Source organism: Rana temporaria, chromosome 2, assembly GCF_905171775.1.
Source record: "Rana temporaria chromosome 2, aRanTem1.1, whole genome shotgun sequence".
Classification (NCBI taxonomy): Eukaryota; Metazoa; Chordata; class Amphibia; order Anura; family Ranidae; genus Rana; species Rana temporaria.
The window spans coordinates 86,897,863-86,919,180 of record NC_053490.1 but is presented as its reverse complement, the minus strand read 5'-3'; the positions used below and the strand labels follow the sequence as shown (position 1 = coordinate 86,919,180).

Below are 21,318 nucleotides of genomic sequence, written 5' to 3'. Positions count from 1 at the left end.
TTCGTCAGAGGTAGCGCTGTACCTGCATCAGGTCTGGATTTTTTTTCCTGAATCAGCGCTCATTCCTCTGGACTGTAAAGTTTGGCAGCATTGGTTTGTGGATCTGGTTCCTGTTCCTTGATGGAGCGTAAAGTGGTTGGTATGGGCAGAACAGGAGTAAGCACTGGGTATGCCCCCCGGTTAAAGTCCATATCTTCCCCTGGGTATGCCACTAGAAATCGGGATATAACGTTCGCATGCCCATTAAGCTTCCCTGGCCGACAGTGAATCTTGAGCTTGGATTGTAGCAGGCAGGAGTCCCACATCTGTTCCAGTACCCCCAACTTTTCTGTGAAAACATCTATGCCAGTCTTGTGAAATATTGCACAAATTTCTCAGTGATAGCCCAAACCAGGGCGAGTAACTAAAACTCAAAGAGTTGTAGTTTTGAGGGTTCTTTTTAGTGGGCCGTAGGCTCCGGCTGGTGTAAGTCATCACCCTCTTTTGGTCATCCTGCACTTGGGCTAGGCTTGCCCCTAGATCCTAGAGGCTCCCATCTGCTCACACCCAGAAGGGCTGGGAGTAGTCCACATAGGCAAACAACAGGGCAGAGGTCAGTCTCTGTTTTAGCATTCTAAAGACCAGCTGATTGGGGGGCCATGCCATTGGGCCTGAAGAGAAGGTAAAGGTCGGCTCTTTTTTGGGTGCTGTGCTCACTCAGCAACTGGATAAGCAGGGCAGCTATCTGGGCGAATTTGGGATGAACCGCCGGTAGTAATCCACCAGGCCCAGACTGGGACAAACAATAGGCCTGGGCTTTTTGGACTGAGCAGCCCATTTTTTTTTTTGTTAAACCAAATTACAAATAATGACAACTACTGTTTTCTTGATGTCGGTTAGTTATCTGGTTATGCACATTGTGTAAGATTAGCTCCTGTAGAAGCACATCTGATGTACAAAACTAGTCAAGTGAGCATAGATCGAACCACTACTGAGCAGCTATTTCATACCCTGAGCTGACTGTATGGACCCCCATAGCAATTATGTTAGGATAACATCCACCCAGGTTGTTTATTGTACTTTATGATGCTACTGGGGTACCGAGCAGTTTTAGGGATTTTATGAATATATATTTATAGCTCAGCTCTTTGTGCATTTAGGATTCACTACCCTGTAGGTCGTCAGTGGAATTTTAATTTGCGGTATATTTGTTTTTATACTTGTCTGTTGTTTCATATGTTTTGTTGAAATATAATTCCATGTAAAAGTTTTAATTTCCCTATAAAGTCCATTCTTTCTTCACTTGAACACCGTTAGGACGTGGCATTGTATACCTGTCTGTTATCCACAGGACCACCCCTGTGAGGACATCTTTGTCCTGTTTCTACTGATGAAGCCAGGTATACAGAGGAGGGAGGGGATGCCGCCAGGCAGAGGCGAGGACGGAGCCAGGTGAACAGAGGAGAGGGATGCCGCCAGCTGGATGCGAGAATAGAGCCAGGTGGACAGAGAAGAGGGGGGGATGCAGTGAGGTGGAGGGGAGGATGGAGCCAGGTGAACAGAGGAAGGGGACGATGCAACCTAGTGGAGGCAAGGACAGAGCCAGGTGGACAGTAGAGAGCAGGGGATGCAGCCAGGTGGAGGTGAGGACAAAGACAGGTGGATATAGGAATGGGGGGATGCAGCCAGGTGGAGGGGAGGATGGAGCCAGGTGAACAGAGAGAAAGGGATGCAGGCAAGTGGAGGAGAGAACAGAGCCATGTGGACAGAATTAATGTAGCCAGGTGGAGGGGTGGACAGAGTGCATGCAGCCAGGTGGAGGGGAGGACAGAGTGGATGCAGCCAGGTGGAGGGGAGGACAGAGTGGATGCAGCCATTAAACATCGGTATTAGGGCTAAGGTCACTGATCTATGGAAGCCATGCTGAAGCCCAATCCTTCTTCCTCACCCGCTGCAAGGGACTTATCCTGCCGAATACCAACAAGGGTGGGCGGGTGGCTGCAATGTGGTGCAGCAGCAATATTTCACGCAGTCCAAGTGCAGTTGGAAGAACTTGTATTTTAGTAAAGGCAAAAACAGTTCACAACAAACGCGGTGGTAGAAGGCCCAACCAGGAACACTCATGATTGCCAACAGTGTGTAGCAGAGCAGGTATCAACCAAACTGACAGTATCTGCCTGGAAGGGCAGAATGCGACCTAGCCGCCTTGTACCTAAACATGAAGATGTTCAAGGAGATTGCGAGCGCCAAGCGTTCCCTACTCATCTGGAACCTTACCCTGCCACTTATACTGTCCCTAACAGACAGGTGACCTGTCCCTTTAGTGCCCATGTGCTAATGAGCACCAAACTAGGGAGCCAGGGCCTTAAATAAGCTCTGTCTGACCCAAGATGGCTGCTAGAGACACATGGGTTATAAACTAAAAACCTTGCAAGCTACCAAGGAATTATCACAAACGTGAATTAAAGTAAAAAAACTTAGTAGAAATAGGCTGTAACATTGAATACAAAAATCATGTGAAATATACAAAATTGTTCAGCTGCTAGCAATGATCACACTCCCATAAATTGTGCTTAAATCACATGAACAAAAACAATATGCCACGCTGTGTAGAATAAAATGTAACAAAAAAACTTATAACAGATATCAATGCCTGATAACTAAGTGCCCACATGCCAGATTATTAATACTCAGTGCTTATCAAAGGATTGTTTCTGATCTTGGTGGTGTTCAGCATTACTAAAAAAATTGCCTTTATTCTTAGACCAACTCCTCATCTACCAGTCAGGATGTATTCTGTGGGAGAAGGTTCTTGAGCCTGTCTTGGTGTGACAGCTTGAGTGTCTCCGATGTACTCGCTCAGGAAATTGCCCCATCCGGTGTAGAGGCCTGAACCTGGACATCCAGGAGAACAAGGCTCACATTGGGAGTAATCCTCACCATCACTTCTTCACAGGTATATGAATGTCCAAGTGGGGTCACCAAGGTTTGGAAAGATTCAGATGCAGGGCCGAGTCCTGCACTCTGCGTGTATGGACACAGAAGCAGGACTTGGGAGCACACCTGAATGGGTGTCCACCTTAGGAGAGCCTTCTCCAACATGGGCACGCAATGCAGGGAGGAGCTACCAGCAACGCGGGGGACGCCAGAAGAGGAGAACCGGCACCACTCTGTGCAAAACGAACTGCACAGTGGAGGCAAGTATAACATGTTTGTTATTTTTTTTAAACAAGGGTTTTACAACCCCTGTAAAGACTAAACCTCTGAGGCCCCGTACACACCATAGAATCCACCCGCAGATAAATCCCAGCAAATGGGTTTCAGCGGATAGATCCTATGGTGTGTACACGCCAGCGGATCTGTTTCCGCGGATATATCTCCACTGGGATGGATTCCAGCAGATCGAATATTTGCTGACATGCAGAACATATCCATCTGCTGGAATCCATCCCAACGGATGGATCCGCTGGTCTGTATAGACTCACCGGATCCATCCGTCCGAAGGGATCCCCCGCATGCGTCGTAATGATTCGACGCATGCGTGGAATTCCTTATATGACAGCGTCGCGCACGTCGCCGCGTCATCATCGTGGCGACGGCGCGACACGTCATCGCCAGAGGATTTCGGCGCGGATTTCAATGCGATGGTGTGTACACGCCATCGCATAGAAATCCGCGGAAATCCTCGAGAGGATTTATCCGTGGAAACGGTCCGCTGGACCGTATCCGCGGATAAATCCTCTCGTGTGTATGGGGCCTTACACTTTTTGTTTACAAGTTAAAATCTGTATTTTATGCAAGAAAATAACTTAGGACCCCCCAAACATTATACATATATATTTATTTTAGCAGAGACCCTAGAGAATAAAATGGCGGTAATTGCAAAATGTTATATCACACTGTATTTGCACATCGGTCTTTCAAAAAAAATTTGCTGGAAAAAAATTACTTAAATCAATAAAACATTTTTTTTAAAAACAGTAAGGTTATCCCATTTTTTTAGTATAATGTAAAAGATGATGTTACGCTGAGAATCATGATCTTTATTCCAAGCAAAAAAAAAAGTTTTCCCTGAATTGTGTAGCTCTAACATATATTGCAAACGTACCCCAAACACTTTTAATTTTAAATCCAAGACAGAAATTCTTCTGTAGAACATCCCTCATACAGATTTTGAATTCACTGGCCCTGCCATTACCACAAAATTTGTAGATCTCAAAGCAGCAACACTGGCCCAATTTTTTTTATAATCCTCCTCCACCACGCTTTAAAATTTTGGATCAAATAAAACATTTATTCAAAAAAGTTCATCTTTTGCCATGTTGGTCAGCAGAACATTGCACCAGTAGTGCTGTGGAACACACAGATAGTGCCCAGAAATCTAATGCCCTGTACACACGATCGGTCAATCTGATGAGAACAGTCTGATGGATTTTTCCATCAGTTAACCGATGAAGCTGACTGATGGTCAGTCGTGCCTACACACCATCGGTTAAAAAAACGATTGTGTCAGAACGCGGTCACGTAAACCACGTACGACGGCACTATAATTCAAATATTCAAATCCAATGGCGCCACCCTTGGGGCTGCTTTAGCTGATTTTGTGTTAGTAAAAGACGATTTGCACTTTTCTGTCTGTTACAGCGTGATGAATGTGCCATCTCCATAACGAACGCTAGTTTTACCAGAACGAGCGCTCCCAGCTCCCGTTTTTTTTCTAATCGGTTAGGTATCCATAGGTTAATTTTAAAACAAGTTTCACATTTTTTAACCGATGGGGCCTACACAGGATTGGTTTGGTCTGATGAAAACGGTCCATCAGACCGTTCTCATCGGATTGACCGATCGTGTGTACGCGGCATAAGGCGGTAGCATAATTTTTTAGCCATAGATTTCTAGTAAAACGTCCACAAACATTTGCAGAACTGTCCTATGGTAGACTCTTGAAGACAGATATAATCAAGGTCCTGAAGATCCTTAATAGTCCCTCTAGGGTTCTTCATATAGGGTACATTTGCATTGATCTTGAAATGATACTCCTAAGAAAAGTAGCAATAGCATTGAATGTCTTCTTGAATTTTTGGCTGGCTGGCTGGCTGGCTGAAGAGGCAAATATCTTTAGGAACCCTATGGTAATTGTTTAACAACTCTTTCTCTGAGGCCTTCTGAAATCACTTTTGATCAGATGAGAAAATCTGCTTTTTTAGAGTTGGGTAGGTTATACAGTAAAACCTTGGTTTGCAAGCATAATTCGTTCCAGAAACATGCTTGTAATCCAAAGCACTTGTATATCAAAGAATTTTTTTACAGGGTATAAAAGAGAAGAGAGGCACCTCTAAGTGTAGAAATAAGTTGTTAAATGTTGTACCTTCATTAAATGTAACCATATTGCTACACTTAGCTTGTCTTGCAAAATACTCTCAAACCAAGGTTTTACTGTATATATGTATGTCAAACTTTTCTGAATTCATAAATTTAAAAGGCTCGGACTTTAAAATTACTTTTTTTTTTTTTTAATATCACATTTTTTCCCACATACTTTTTCTATCAATAACAAGCAATAAATAAAGAACAAAAAAGTCCGATATAAATTGTAGCAGCGCTCTTTATTCTCGTTGAGGTGAACAAACTTCTTTATGTGGTGAACATCATAAAGGAAGATAATAGATAAGATGGGGAGAGGTGCTCAAAGAAGTGTACTCTGTAGATGACAACGGTGAAATAGATCCTCTTCACAGTCGCCCTCAGAGGAAGTCCGACAGGGACGAAACGTCAGGGCCATGGTCTCATCGCTCTATCAGCAAGTGACGGTTTGCGCTTCACTAAGGCATACCCGGAAGTGTTCGGCATCTACAGACGGATGGCGGTACCGGTAATTTCCCCTTCTTGTGCACGGAGCATCTATGCATTCGCACTTCTGCTGTTATTAAATGGTTATTGTGTACGTATATATTGAGAAGGGGACACTGGGGGAAACAATAAAAGTTTTAAACAGTATCACGCTATGGAGTGTATTCTGTCATTGTTTACATGAGCCCGAGGGGATCCCATCTCTATATACAGCGTGAGGAGATTCTAATAAGGAGAGAAGGATAATTGCTGTTTTTTGAAGGCTAATTAGACTTATCCCTGTGGTAAGTGCATCCCCAAGAGGGGTTTCCTGTGTTCACGTGGTGGTATACTGGTGATTGGTGGACTGTGAAGAGGATCTATTTCACCGTTGTCATCTACAGAGTACACTTCTTTGAGCACCTCTCCCCATCTTATCTATTATCTTGCTTTATGATGTTCACCACATAAAGAAGTTTGTTCACCTCAACGAGAACAAAGAGCGCGGCTACAATTTGTATCAGACTTTTTTGTTCTTTATTTATGGCTTGTTATTCATATTTTTAATTTAAGTGGCTGCTATCCTTTAGTATGTGATTTTGGGGTGGTTTCCCAATATTATATATTTTCTTATCACTTACACTTTAACCCCCTGAGCGGTGAGCTGTGCTGAGAGAAGAGGGCAGACTTAGCAGTGGTTCTATATACTTTTTCTATCAATGATTGTTTAAACCACACATTAAATACATTTACGGCAATGTTAATATATGTATGCTGTTTTATTACAAATACTTTCTTTTTTATTATTTAGATGAAGAGCAGATCAAGTTAATTGAGAAAACTCAGAGAAATTAATTTACCAGAGGCTTACAGAAGTCCATCCACCAAAAAAGCTCATCTTCTAAACAAATAAAAACCTTGGAAGTACATCTGACTCTGTACACATTCTGATTGTTTAGGTAAATCACTTGAATACCAACATGTAATAACTTGGAAAGATATCATGAATTGGTTAGCTCTGTATTTGGACTCTGTTCAAGTTTTGTCTTTGGTGTGTTTTGTTCTTTCCGATTTTCAGGTTCCAAGTCTTTTTTCAGCTTTTGTAGCTCCTTTGCCGACAGTGGACGTAGGACACAAACCACAGCCCGACCATCTTTCCTTTCTTTTGGTTCTGAAGAGCAGGTAGCCTGATTCTGCAAGAATTTCAGTAAATTCTGCAAAACATCCTAAAATAATCAAAATACAGAATTAATTGTTGTTAAAATTGTATGGGGGCTGCATACACTTGAAAGGGTTGTTCTACCCATCTGCAAATTTCTCTTGCAAATTTTAACAATTAATGGAAACACTTCAATATTTTTTCACCGTTGCAATATTGATTGTGAATCATATGTCATTCCGAGACCTACCACACACCATAATAAATTGATGAGGCCATGTCTTTCACTTGTTTCATCAGACAACTTACTTGAAAGCAAAACAAAATATATGTCACTGAAATATTGACCAAAACATAAAGTATAACTACTAATGGCAAAAGAAGTTTCCTGGTGCCTCTATGGCAGCATACCTATGACAAGCTCCGCCTTGGCTCAGGATCAGTGAATGTTATAAAATAATAGGATTAGAGCACCCCCAGGATTCTCCTTTTTCCTCCCTCATTCCCAGTTAATGTTTGGTCGGATGTCCTTACCTCTGACATCAGCATTTTCTGCCCGGTTTCAGCCTCTTCCGGATGCGGTCCCTTGGCTCGGGCTGCTAAATGCGCTAAAAAGCAAGGGAGTCCCTTTTTTGGGTCTTTTGGGACATGCAGCGGTCTCTTAACCAGGAGCATTAGTTCTGCGGATAAAGTTAAAGGCTTTAGCTTGTGGGGGAATAGAGGAAGCAGCTATCTCTGGACTCCAATTTATTTTATTTCCTTAAGGATCTTCCTTATCCCAGTTCCCGAACACATTTTCTGTCTGCCCTGATATCTTCCCTTTTCATATAGGAGGCAGCGTGCACCTCGTGCAGTCCTTTTCCCGGCATCCTCCACGACATTCTGTGCATGCGCAGGCGTCTGGAGCACTCGACACTGAGACTCTGTGGGTCCTGGCGAATGCGCAGTCTGTCCGGATTCCACAGTGGCCATTTTGGAAATAGGAAAAGACATCTCATTTTGCCATTATCTTCAGGTGGTCTTGATAAGGGCCTTTTCTCTTGCTTTGTTACGCCCCTATCTACTATTTATTTCTCCTGGGAGCCTCATGAAAGTGGCCTGCTTCCTCCTGGCAGTTACCACTCATAGCTCCTGGAGTTTAGGAGAAAAAAAAAAAAAAAAAAAAGGTCATTCGCAATGTCTTAAAAAAATAATAATAATTATATAAAAAAAAAAAAAAAAAAGTAGTGCACTTATGCATTTTAGCCCTGTACACCAGAACACATCCAAGAGGACTTTAAGGCGTCTTGGAGGATAGATCTTCCAGGCCTAGACACTGTCTAAGCGGGGGAAAATCATCCTTAAAGAGAAAACGATCTTCTCATTTCCAACACCCAATGGCGGCAAGGTGTCAGGCCACCCCACTACCAGACAAACTAGTCTGCAGAAGCTGCTTCAGAGAATATGTAGCTGACAGAGTCTGAAATTCAGCAAGTGACCGACTTGATTAAAAAAGGTGGTGAAGGATTCTCTTGCAGAATTAGTGACCACGGTTCCAACACAGTGGATACAGTCACCACCTCAGGAGGAAAATTAAAAAACAGTTCTCTCCCCGGCCCATTTACAGTGGAGCCCTCTCATGTCGGGACTGTTGCCTCTACTAAATAGATGGAGGGAAATATCCAGTCTGAAAAGTCCTCATGGCCCAGAGACCTCAGGGTTCAGCTTTTCCCTGGAACAGCCTTATTTTCAGGCAGTGAAGCTGGTTATTGGTTGGGAAGAGGCCGACACAGCTTCTTAAAAAAAAAAGCTATTATCCCTTTCTGAAAAAAAAAATCAGAGGTGTCATCAATCTGGAAAGGAATAAGACAGAAAAGAGATTCCCACTTAATCGGTTGACAAAGCTGTTTCCCCTAGCTGAATCAGATTTCGCTCTGCTGGATGGCCAGCCGGAGGTGGACGCAGCGGTAGTGCGCCTGGCGAAGAACATCACACTTTCTATGGATGATTCAGCCTTGTTTAAAGTAGGGGTGTAACGGATCGTCACCGATCCGTGATCCGAACGGGCCACCCCGTTCGGATCGGCACACCCCGCGATCCGCGGAGCGCTCCGGAGCCTAGGCCTAGGAAAGTCCCCGGCTTCGGCCTAGCTCCGGAGCGGCGGCCAGTCTGCTTGCCAGAGCCCAGCGTGACACGCCTCCCCGGGGAGGCGTGTCACGCTGTGCACTGGGCTCTAGCAAGCTGAATGGGAATGTTACCGTAGCAGTGAAGCACTGGTGTGAGAGGAGGGGGGGGGGAAAGGGGGGAAAAAAGAGCACAATAGCAATTCACAGGGGTGGATTAAAGAGGAAGCAGGTGAGGCTGTTTGGGACTTAAAGTACAATCTTGATGTTTTTACAGCAAAAAAAAAAATTATATATATATATATATATTATATATATATATATATATATATATATATATATATATATATATATATATATATATATATATATTTTGCTGTAAAAACATCAAGATTGTACTTTAAGTCCCAAACAGCCTCACCTGCTTCCTCTTTAATCCACCCCTGTGAATTGCTATTGTGCTCTTTTTTCGGATCAGCAAAAAAAAAAAAAAAAAAAAAAGGGTTCCTTTTTTTAATTGGTCCAAAAAAAAAATATATATTATTTTATTATATATATATATATATATATTTTTTTTTTTTTTTTTTGGACCAATGAAAAAAACGGACCCTTTTTTTTTTTTTTCTGTTCCGAAAATGATCCGATCCGTGACTCCTGATCCGAGGATCGATCCGATCCGTGAGTTTTTTGATCCGTTGCACCCCTAGTTTAAAGATCCTTTAGATAGAAGGATAGATATGGATCTGAAAAAAGATGGCTGGAAACGCATGTAAACCAGCAATAGCTTTAACATCTGTGTCCAATGCTGTGCCTGTTTGGACAGAAAATGTAGAAGCAGCAATTCATCAAGCTGTCCCTAAAGACGACATAATAAAGGCTCTGGACAACCTTAAAGGGGTTGTAAAGGTTTGTGTTTTTTTTTTCACCTTAATGCATCCTATGCATTAAGATGAAAAAAAACCTGGCAATGGCGGCCCCCCCAGCCCCCACGTTTTACTTACCCGAGCCCGTTCACCTGCTGCGCTCGCCCCCGACGTCCTCTTCTTCACTCAGTCTGGCCGTGTCACAGGAGGAAACTCCGGCTTTCTTCCACAGAATAGAACAACCAGACACACTAGAACTTTCGCATCCAGGTTTCAACATTTCAGGAACAGAGACATCAGGCAGTCTAGACAAGGAAGGGGCTTGAGACAAAATTGGAAAGGCACACAATCCACTTTCATCAAGTCTCACAGACAAGGAGCTAAACCTACCCCACAGGTATCCAAATCAGCCCAAGTGATTCCAGTGGGAGCCAGACTTAAACACTTCTCCAAAGTTTGGGTCAAGATATGTCAGGATCCCTGGGTAGTCTTGAGTTTTTACCAAGGTACCGATTTCCGAACCAACACCTGCTGTTGCTGTCCCCTGATGACCGCTGCTGACAATTGCTGCCGATAATCTTAACTCACCGATAACGGCCACCATTTGCTGATAATTACTGCGGCTCTCTGATAATTGAGGCCGTCTATCGATAATCACTGCAAATAACCATCGCTACTTCTTGATAACGCTACTATTTGCCGATGACGTCTGTAGATAATTAACGCCTCCTGTTAATATTCACTGCCATTGGCTCATAAATGGTTGACGCCTGTAGGTGACTCTCCCACCTGTGGATAACTGTCGCTGTACCCTGACAATTGCCGATTTAAGCTAAAGTTGATAACTGCATAAATCTGTGGATAAGGGCATCATTTGCAGAAGACTGTTGCTAACTTGCTATCCTATAAGAACTGCTACTGTTGCTTAATGATTGTCGTTACTCCCTTTTACGCCATTTGCTGATAATTACCTCCATTCATTGATAAATGGCCGCTATTACTAAACAATTGTTGGTAACTATTGATAACTGTTCCTGATAGATTGTCCAGATATTTAGACAATTTGTTAACTTTTGCTACCTCCTGACAACTGCCGCTGCTTGTCGAGAAACATTGCTATCTGCTAATGCTAGATAATTTACATTACCGACTAAAGGTCGCTACCTTTCACTAAGGACTGTCGTTACTCGTTGAAAATATTCCTCCTATATGTTTAAATAGGATTTGCACGTATGCGGAAATCACACAAAAATGGGGAAATATGCCACTAGATAAATGGAGGTATACACAATTACAGCATTTTGCACAATCACTGCCACAACCGCTACGGGAAAAAGGACACATGTGGACAATAGAGAAACTTTTCAGCTCTCCCCTTAGTTTAAATCAAAGTATATCCAAAATTTATAGGATACTAATTAAAGAAACAGAACCTGAATTCCCTCCATATTTGGGGAAATGGGAAGAGGAGATAGGCCAGCTAAGAGACGAAGAACATAGAAGGAAAATTATAATGCCATGTTCTTCTCCAGGAGATACAAAGACAGTGGAAATGTGCTACAAACTCTTTGCGAGATGGTATGTGACCCCCCAGAGGGCGCACAGGATCTGGGCAGAGGGACCTCCAACTTGTTGGAGGGGATGTGATGCCCCGGGGACCTCTGGTGGGAATGCACAAAGATCATACCCTACTGGGGGGGAATCTTGGCAGCAACCTATCAAATTACAGGAGAACAGATTCAGAAGAATCCTTGGGATTGTTTACTTCATGATACAAGAAAAACGGCAGCTCAGTATAAGAATACCATTGTCCCATTTCTTTTAAATGTGGCCAAAAGCTTGATCCCGAGTCTCTGGAGGTCCCAAAAAGTCCCAAGCATGAAGGACTGGTTTGTAAGTGTTGAAATAAGAGTAATAGAAGAAACTACTCACTGAAGAAATTCCGGAATATATGGGGGAAATGGCGGGAGTTCAAGGAGTCGGGAACCTGGAGGAATTGATGAAGGTGTAGGGCAGGGATATGCAATTAGCGGACCTCCAGCTGTTGCAGAACTACAAGTCCCATGACGCATAGCAAGACTGACAGCCACAAGCATGACACCCAGCGGCAGAGGTATGATGGGACTTGTAGTTTTGCAACAGCAGTAAGTCCGCTAATTGCGTATCTCTGGTGTAGGGAATTGAGGAGAGGAGGGGGGGTATGGGCTGGGTTTTTTTTTTTTTTGGGGGGTAGGGAGAATAATTGTTTAGAGCATAGATAAAGGAATAGGATGTTTTTAACATGTGAATGTGTTTATTCTTGTCTATACAATAAAAAAAGTAAGTGAATATTCAAACATAATGCACACAGAACGTTTTAAAACCTCTCCTGAACGATTTAAAATTGAAACTTGACAGATAGTAACCAACATTTATAAATGTCTGTTTTACCTCTTTTTTTTTTTTTTTTAAATAGTCAAAAATGTATCTTCATTAAAAACACCTGTAAACGAAATGCGGGTAAATGCGAGTTACTGCGATTACACGCTGTTACAAACATTTGGCGTTTCAAATTCCTCTGAACATCGGCCCTGAACGCATTTTTTATTTATTTTTTGCTTTCCAATAAATGCTTCTAAACTCAACTGCCAAAAAAAGTAGCAATTTCCATCTTGGCCTCGCCTCCAGAAAGAGGTCCCAGAGTGTAACACTACTTAGATGACATTCTACTTTTAGCAAGAGACCCAGCTCAGTTAATGGAACACAGAGCTCTCCTTCTGTCAACTTTGGCAGATTTCGACTGGATGGTAAATCAAGCAAAGAGTCCCCTCACTCCTACCCAGGAGATGATCTATCTGGGTGCCTTACCTTGGCAGAAGGTGACAGCCATCACTCAGAAAATGAAGAGCGTGAGACTGCAGCCCCATCTGTCTGCGTTGAATTGCCTGAGCCTACTGGGAAAGAGGTCATCCTGGATTCCAATAATCCCTTGGGCCCATTGGCACCTAAAGGCTCTTTCAATTGGGTTTCCTGAATCAATGGAACAGGTTCTACCTGTCCCAATGTATACACATAAACCCAATGCACAGGGTTCTAAAGTGGCAATGCACAGGGTTCTACAGTGGTGGATGAATAGAGAGATGCTGATAAGATCACGCCCTTTGGGTCACATCTCATGGACCAGTGGTTTGCAAAATCCTAGAAGTCTGTGCAGCATACCTTGCTCCGACTCAACAGATCAGAGGGAAAGCAATATTGCTTTGGATAGACAATAGGTCTGCAGTGTCATATGCACATCGAGAGGTAGAGCCCATCATTCTGTGGGCAGAAAGAAATTTGTTCGATCTGAGAGCAGTTTACCTCCCAGGTCATCTAAACTCGGAAGACGATCTCTTGAATGGTCACTGTATCCGAAAGGCTTTCGATTGCATAGTAGACCTCTGGGGTCTTCCCGAATTGGATCTCTTTGCCGCAGCGAGCAATGCGAAGCTACCGAGATTCATCACACGACTTTCACACCCTCTGGCGAAGACAGTGGATGCCCTCTCCAGCCCATGGGCATGCAGTCTGGCCTATGCGCTCCCTCCCCGGCCACTTATCTCCAGATTTCTTGCAAGGCTTACGATAGAGGACACAGTAGTAATAGCAATGTCCCTGAGTATCCAACCTCTGGTCAAAATACCATGGTTACCTCGCCTTCTGTCACAGGGTCCTAATATCCACGCAGACCCACACAGGCTGAATCTTCACATTTGGATGTTGAGAGACCTTCAGTAATTTTTTCAACTTTCCATCTATTAAGTCTTCTGCCCTTGTTGTTTTAACTTTTGGTAGTAAAACATTTGTTTTCTGCCGGTAAATACCTTATTCAGCCCACTTCCTGTTTCTTGTCTGGTAAAAAAGCTTGACAGAGTTTGCCAGGAAGGGAAGAGGGATGAGTCATAAGAGGGCCAATGTGCTTCGGTGTGTCAGGACCTTCAGCTGCCCACAGTTAAAATGGTTGCAGCCAGACTCAGTGGAGAGAGATGTCTGCAGCATATTAAGTAAAGAATCACAGATAGATAGATATGCAAAGTGGTTGGAGGGAAGCTTCAGAGTGGAAAAGATGGCAAAGATGTTTTTATTACAAATTATGTGAGCAGACTGCAGTTCCTCTTTAAGAATGCAGCAAGAAGCAGTATTCCTCTCTGCAAGATTATGTTTATTTCCATTCCTTTCTTCTGCAATCAGATCCCTTTTCATAACTGCCAAATTGTTCTGCCTGACATTTCCATAATGAGCTTATTAGCAACTGACAGTAACTCACCAGTTCATGGGCTGAATAAATACTAGGAAGATCAATACGCATTTCCCACTGACAAAGCCACTTAAAGGGTTGTCAATCATAAATAAACCGGATTTGATATAAGCATGTATGATAGAGCTTATTTCCACAAAGCAGTTTAGAGATAAAATATGATCTGGCCAACAGTACAGTGACCAACCAAATCCAAGTTGGCAGGATTCCAGGACTCTCTGGCAAAAGAGAAACTACGGGCAGCTGCATGATCATTCCTTATTGCAAACAGATATCAAATATACTTTAAAAAGACAATCATTCATATAAAAGACAAAACAACAAAATCATTTTATTCAATCATCTTATCATACTCAAAACACAGAACGGAAAGTGGTACTTAAAGCGGTGGTTCCCCTAAAAATAAACTTTTAACATTGGTTTTCCCACATTAATTACGATTAGAATCGGCTGGTTTTATTTAAAAAAAAACGTCCGTACATACCGTTAGCTATATTCGTTCTCACCGCCACTTCCGGGTACGATGCTGGCGGTGGGCGTTCCTAATTGATGGACAGGCATCCGACCGACACATACATCGCGTCACAAGATGCTGAAAGAAGCCGAACGTCGGTGCGCATGCGCCGTATAGAGCCGCACCGACGTTCGGCTTCTTTCGGCATCTCGTGACGCGATGTATGCGTCGGTCGGATGCCTGTCCATCAATTAGGAACGCCCACCGCCAGCATCGTACCCGGAAGTGGCGGTGAGAACGAATATAGCTAACGGTATGTACGGACGTTTTTTTTTTAATAAAACCAGCCGATTCTAATCGTAATTAATGTGGGAAAACCAATGTTAAAAGTTTATTTTTAGGGGAACCACCGATTTAAAGCTGACTTATTTTGCATGCTGACATTGCTTGACACAATGCAAGTTTGCATATGACTCAGGTTTAGGAGTGTGTCTATAGGAATGTTTGACCATTCTTCCTTAAAGGAGTTGTAAAGGAAAAAAAATGTTTTGCTGAAATGACGGTTTACAGGGTATAGAGACATAATAGTTAACCGATTCCTTTTAAAAATGATTAAAAATAGATAAAAATCAATCATATAATGTACCTACAGTTTCAGTTTTGTTTTTGCATGCCGTTTCCTGCTTCTGTGATGTACAGAGACTCAGAGCCAATACAGGGCAGTGATGGTTTTTAAAACAAAACCGATTGGTGTTGAGGGGTTTTAGACGCACAGTAATCACACCTCCTTGATTAGTGACCACAGAGAGAAAGCTCCCATGACTTTTTTTCATCAGGAAACAGACAACCAGGAAGTGTTCAGAACAGAGAAGGATTACAGCAACATCAGAGCAAAAATGAACAATAAGGACATGAAACCAGGACTGCAGTAAGGTAAAGGAAGCTATTTGGCTAAAAAAAATCCTTTAGTGACCCTTTAAGAAAATTTGTGAGGTCAGGTACGGATGTGGCTGAGAAGGCCTGGCTCAGTATCTGCTCGAATTCATCCCAAAGGTGTTTTATCGGCTTGAGGTCAGGACTCTCTGCAGACCAGTTAAGTTCCTCCACCCCAAACTCGCTCATCCATGTCTTTATGGGCCTTGCCAATAAACTGAACTCTTAAGACGTCAGCATACCAAAGAAATTTTGGACAATTTCATGCTCCCAACTTTGTGGGAACAGTTTGGAGATGGCCCCTTCCTGTTCATACATGACTGCGCACCAGTGCACAAAGCAAGGTCCATTAAGACGTGGATGAGCAAGTTTAGGGTGGAGCAACAGGACTGGCCTGCACCTCAACCCGATAGAACACCTTTGGGATGAATTAGAGCGGAGACTGCGAGCCAGGCCTTCTGGTCCACATCAGTGACTGACCTCACAAATGTGCTTCTGGAAGAATGGGCAAACATTCCCATACACAAGCTTGTAACCCTTGTGGACAGCCTTTTCAGAAGAGTTGAAGCTGTTATAGCTGCAAAGGGTGGGCCAACTCACCATTGAAGACTGGAATGCCATTAAAGTTTGTGTGTGTAAAAGCAGGCATCCCAATACATTTGGTAACCTAGTGTATTTAAAGCGGGAGTTCACCCATAAAACAATTTTTCCCCTTAGATGGATGCTCGTTTTGTCTAGGGGAATCGGCTAGTTGTTTTAAAATATGAGCCGTACTTACCGTTTTCGAGATGCATCTTCTCCGTTGCTTCCGGGTATGGGTCTTCGGGAGCGGGCGTTCCTTCTTGATTGACAGTCCTTCGAGAGGCTTCCGACGGTCGCATCCATCGCGTCACTAGTAGCCGAAAGAAGCCGAACGTCGGTGCGGCTCTATACTGCGCCTGCGCACCGACGTTCGGCTTCTTTCGGAAAATCGTGACGCGATGGATGAGACCGTCGGAAGCCTCTCGGAAGACTGTCAATCAAAATAGGAACGCCCAGTCCCGCAGCCCATACCCGGAAGCGGCGGAGAAGATGCATCTCGTAAACGGTAAGTACAGCTCATATTTTAAAACAACTAGCCGATTCCCCTAGACAAAACGAGCATCCATCTAAGGGGAAAAAGTGTTATGTACGGGTGAACCCCCGCTTTAATTTCTGTTCTTGGGTTTAGCCTTAAATAAATGTGGAAACAAGGAAGGATCTTCTACACAGCTTATATCAAAGCAAAGAGGGATAAAAGTAGAAGGATAAGAATACCTGCCACACTTTCATCGCTGTCTGTTCCCCCCGCTAGGGAGATTTACCCTGTTTACCATAATCCCTGGGAGTGAAAGTGAAAATCCTAAATTTTGGGGATGTCACCCCAACAGTAATAGAGGGGCACTACTTCTGGTTGGACCTTGGTGACAACCAGAGATTTCCTCCTACCTCCTGTTTTGGTTATGAAACAGAAAGTGAAGGGAAATCTCCCCAATTGGACACAGATGCACAGATGGCAAAAAACATAGGACAGGGGTTATAACCCCAGTGTTTCTCAACTCCAGTCCTCAAGGTGTCTCAACAGGTCATGTTTTCAAGCTTGCCATTATTTTGCATAGGTGATTTTATCATTATCACTGCCTTAGTAATTACCACAGCCATTTTATCTGAGGGAAATACTGAAAACATGACTTGTTGGGACACCTTGAGGACTGGAGTTGAAAAACACTGCTCTACCCAAAAGAAAAAAAGAAAGTTGACTTAGTTCTACTTTAAGTAATGCCTTAGTCATATTTAAAGCAGACCCCCAACCACTGCTTGTCATTATCGTTTGTGGTAGTCAAGTATGCTTTGCCAACATTTTTTAATATACTTACCTTCCCTCGCTTAGTTTTCCTCCATTCCACTTGTGTTTTAGTGTGTATAAGAAAAATTGTCAATTTGGTCTAGAAGCAAAAGGGGTACAGCATCTGTCTCCATGATTAGACCCTTAGGTCAGGCCCATGGACCGGTATCCTCGTTTAAGCCCTTAATGGGGTGAAATGCGTTGGAGTGACAGGTGAGACTATATGTTGTGAACCCCCTATTTATAATAAAACTTTTTTTAACTGGTAATGATATCAGTGTGGGGCTCGCTCATTCCTATTTGACAGCGGAACACCTGATCGAGGAAGCTCTCCTAGGCATGTGCCTGATGGGAGCTGGAGGTACAGGGCAAGAGACAATTTGGAGCAGCAGGTCTACTATTGGTTGCTATGGATCGCTGTACTTCATTCATTGCTCTGTACACAACCCGTCCAATAGGAATGAAGCAATATTCTGTCCATTGCCTATACAATGCACATTCACCTACAGAAATTAAACTCACCTCCTTTCCTGGCCCATCTGCAGCACGACGTTTGGTGACAGTAACTCGCACATGATATTTCTTTTCAATCCACTGTGCCAATTGTTTCTTTTTTATATCTAAATCATGTTTCTCAATACTGGCTAGGAAGGACATTTCCTTGACCTGAACAGAACCTGGAAAGTAAAAGAAGATAAAAAATAAATAAATTTGGTGTGAATGGCGGAAGGACCGAATCTTACATTAGCTTCTTGTATTTCTCAAGAACTCTTGCTGTAAAATTTCTGTACCATGTTTGATGCTGAGGCTCTTGCCCACCAGCTCACTGTCAGCCAGCAGCTCTCTGCTCTGCCCCTCCATCGCTCATTGGAGTACCAGGCTGTGGAGGGGCAGGAATGGATATCGGTCAGGCATCGGAGTGGGACGAGACCTTCCCACCCGGCCTATAGTACAACGACGAACGGGTGGGAGCACATCATCATATGTCGTCCCAGAACCTGGCTCTCGCACGGCCACAGGGCAGTGCAATCTGTCCACTGGACACAGCCGGTGACTGATCACTGTACCGACCCACTGCCAGTGTCATGCGACTGCTATGACAAATTACAGCAGATCACATTACAAATGTAAGCAATGGATAGCTTTCTTACATGTCATCTATTGCTTACAATTGTGTTGCTAGCTGTGATTGGTCACAGTGATCACAAGGTACAGGCATGCCCAATCAGAGCCCATCTATACCACGTAGCCCATCTGTACCATGTGATTAGCTTTGACCAATCACAGATAATCACAACAAAAGACACAGAATGGACCAGTTTCAGTCAGTAAAAATGGTTGCATATACCAATGAAATTCATTGGTACAAGCAACCATAATGTTCAAAAAAGAAAAAAAAATCATGATCACTTCCCTAGAATAGTACACTGTATTGCTCTGGTCACAGTGTGTTAGAAAAGAAAATTGTAATAAAAACATTCAAATAATAATTATTTATTTTTTTTACATACTGTCACCAGTTAGTATCCCTGTGATACCAGTTATATGATAGCGCTGTAATGCACTGGTAACAGCATGTAAAAAAAAAAAAAAAAAGTTGTGCATTTTTTATTTTTTTTTGTATTTCTCAATTTTCCAAATATTTGTGACCAAAAAAAATAAATATTTATATATATATATATATATATATATATATATATATATATATATATAAAACACACATACATACACACACATATATTTTGTGGACTTTATAACTTTCCTACAGGACTAAATGATAAACACTGAATACATTTTGAACTACATGTATGAAGAAAGATTTATTTGCTAAATTTTACAACAGAAATTAAGAAAAATGTGTTGTTTTTTTTCTTCAAAATTTTCAGTCTTTATTTAGCAATAGATAAAAAAAAACAAAAAACCAACGCAGTGGTGTTTAACCACTTAAAGTGGGGGTTCACCCTAAAAAATTTTTTTTTTTTTTTGTCTACCATGCCATCCAGCATACTAGCTTGAGATACAGTATGCCTTTATTTATTTTTTTCCCGCTGTACTCACAGTTTAATCCGTTAGTTAAGTTTCAGACTCCCCGCGGGGAAATAGGCGTTCCTATGAAGACGGGAACATTCCCGAAAATAGCCGAAATAGGACTTGGCTCTTCACGGCGCCTGCGCAGTCAGCTCCTAGTCTGTGCGCAGGCGCCGTATAGCGCCGTGAAGAGCCGAGTCCTACTCTGGCTATTTTCGGGAAGCGGGACGCGCCATAGCCGGCCGTCAATCATGTTCCCCTCTTCATAGGAACGCCTACTCCCCGCGGGGAGTCTGAAACAAAACTAATCGATTAAACTGTGAGTACAGCGCAAAAAATAAAAATAAAGGCATACTGTATCTCACGCTAGTATGCTGAATGGCATGGTAGAAACGTGTATTTTAGGGTGAACCCCCGCTTTAAGGACCCCTTCACGCCGATATACGTCGGCAGAATGGCACGGCTGGGCACAATCACGTACCTGTACGTGTCTCTTTAAGCCCAGCCGTGGGGTCGCGAGCGCACCGCTGGCGATGCGCTTGCGACCCGGTCCGAAGCACTATGACCGCGTCCGTGGGACCCGATCGCCACTGATGTCCCGCGATCGGTCACCGGAGCTGAAGAACCGGGAGAGGTGTGTGTAAACACACCTTCCCCGTTCTTCATTGTGACAATGTCAGTGATCGTCTTTCCCTATATCAGGGAACAAACTATCACTGACGTCACACGTCCAGCCCCGCCCTTCTACAGTTAGAAACACATATGGCTGACAGCGAGCTACTTTTGCCTGCTGTTGACTGAAGATGGGTCACAGGAGTGCAGTAGTGTATTTAGGTATTGTGCTGCCCTAGGCTTGACTAAACTCGTGCAGTCCCCCAATTTAAATATGACCCACCCCTTCCTGTCAAGGCCGCACCCCTGAAATTTTCGAGTAGGGACACTAGTTTTTAGGGCGGGGGGGGGGGGCAATGTATTCCCTTAATTTGCATAGATTTCCTCTTACTTCCTGTTTGGTTATGGGGCAAGAAGTGAACGGAAATCTCTGCAATGGGACAGGGATGGTAAAAAATTAACTGACAGGGGCGATTTAACCCTCCCTTACTCCATCCAAAAAAAAAAAAGTGTTAATTATAGTTTTACTTTAAGCAAATTTCTGATAATTTTATGGAGAGGACTAAGAAGATATAACCATTCCAATGGTGCAGCAGAAAACACATAGCACAGTGAGGAAGGTTTGTGGTCCAGGCCGATAAGACTCTAGACTAACATTCTAGCACAATCCGGCGGGGACTCTTTACGCGCTGCCCCCCTGCAACGTGTTGGCATAGGCCAGTATACAGCATTGCTCATATGACCCATAAGTAGTATGGCTAAAAAAAAGCTTTGACCGTATTTATCTTTTAGAAAGTGAGAAAAAAAATGAAAATTTTGGAATTATCACCAGACAAATGTCTGAGATTTCCTTCACATCAGACAATAGAGACACCGGTTCCAGTGACTGTCAGAGGCGAATTTCTTCACCGTATTTAGGGTGTAACATGATCAGCATGCAACCCCCCCACGTGACACCAGGTGGGGGACCTTTTCCCTGCACCCACTGCCGTAACTTGAAAACAGTGTGGCCACATGGTCACTCCATTCATTCACAATTTCCTCCGAATTAATACCAGTACCATCAACCATTGCCGCTGGCGGCTTGTAGTTTTTCAATGAACTGCGAGGGCTCTGGTGAGTGCTTTCATAGTCCACTAATCTTCCTACTCTCAAGTAACTGGCTGCCCGTATCGGTGGTATGGGCAGACAGCTAGCCTGAGAAACTGTAGGAGTCTGG

At 43.2% G+C, this 21,318-nt stretch overlaps 1 protein-coding gene across 2 annotated transcripts in view; it reads right to left on the bottom strand.

Moving 5' to 3' along the window:
* Nucleotides 1-6,568: 6,568 nt before the first annotated feature.
* The window catches only part of MTIF3 (mitochondrial translational initiation factor 3), a 35,050-nt gene continuing 20,300 nt past the window's right edge, over nucleotides 6,569-21,318 (bottom strand). For both annotated transcript variants that reach the window (XM_040340487.1, XM_040340488.1), the window contains 2 exons: nucleotides 17,982-18,136; nucleotides 6,569-7,034 (listed from right to left, as the gene is read on the bottom strand). In XM_040340487.1, coding sequence (XP_040196421.1) covers nucleotides 6,810-7,034; nucleotides 17,982-18,136 — 380 coding nt within the window. In that variant the 3' untranslated portion in view covers nucleotides 6,569-6,809. The remainder of the gene's footprint in view (nucleotides 7,035-17,981; nucleotides 18,137-21,318) is intronic.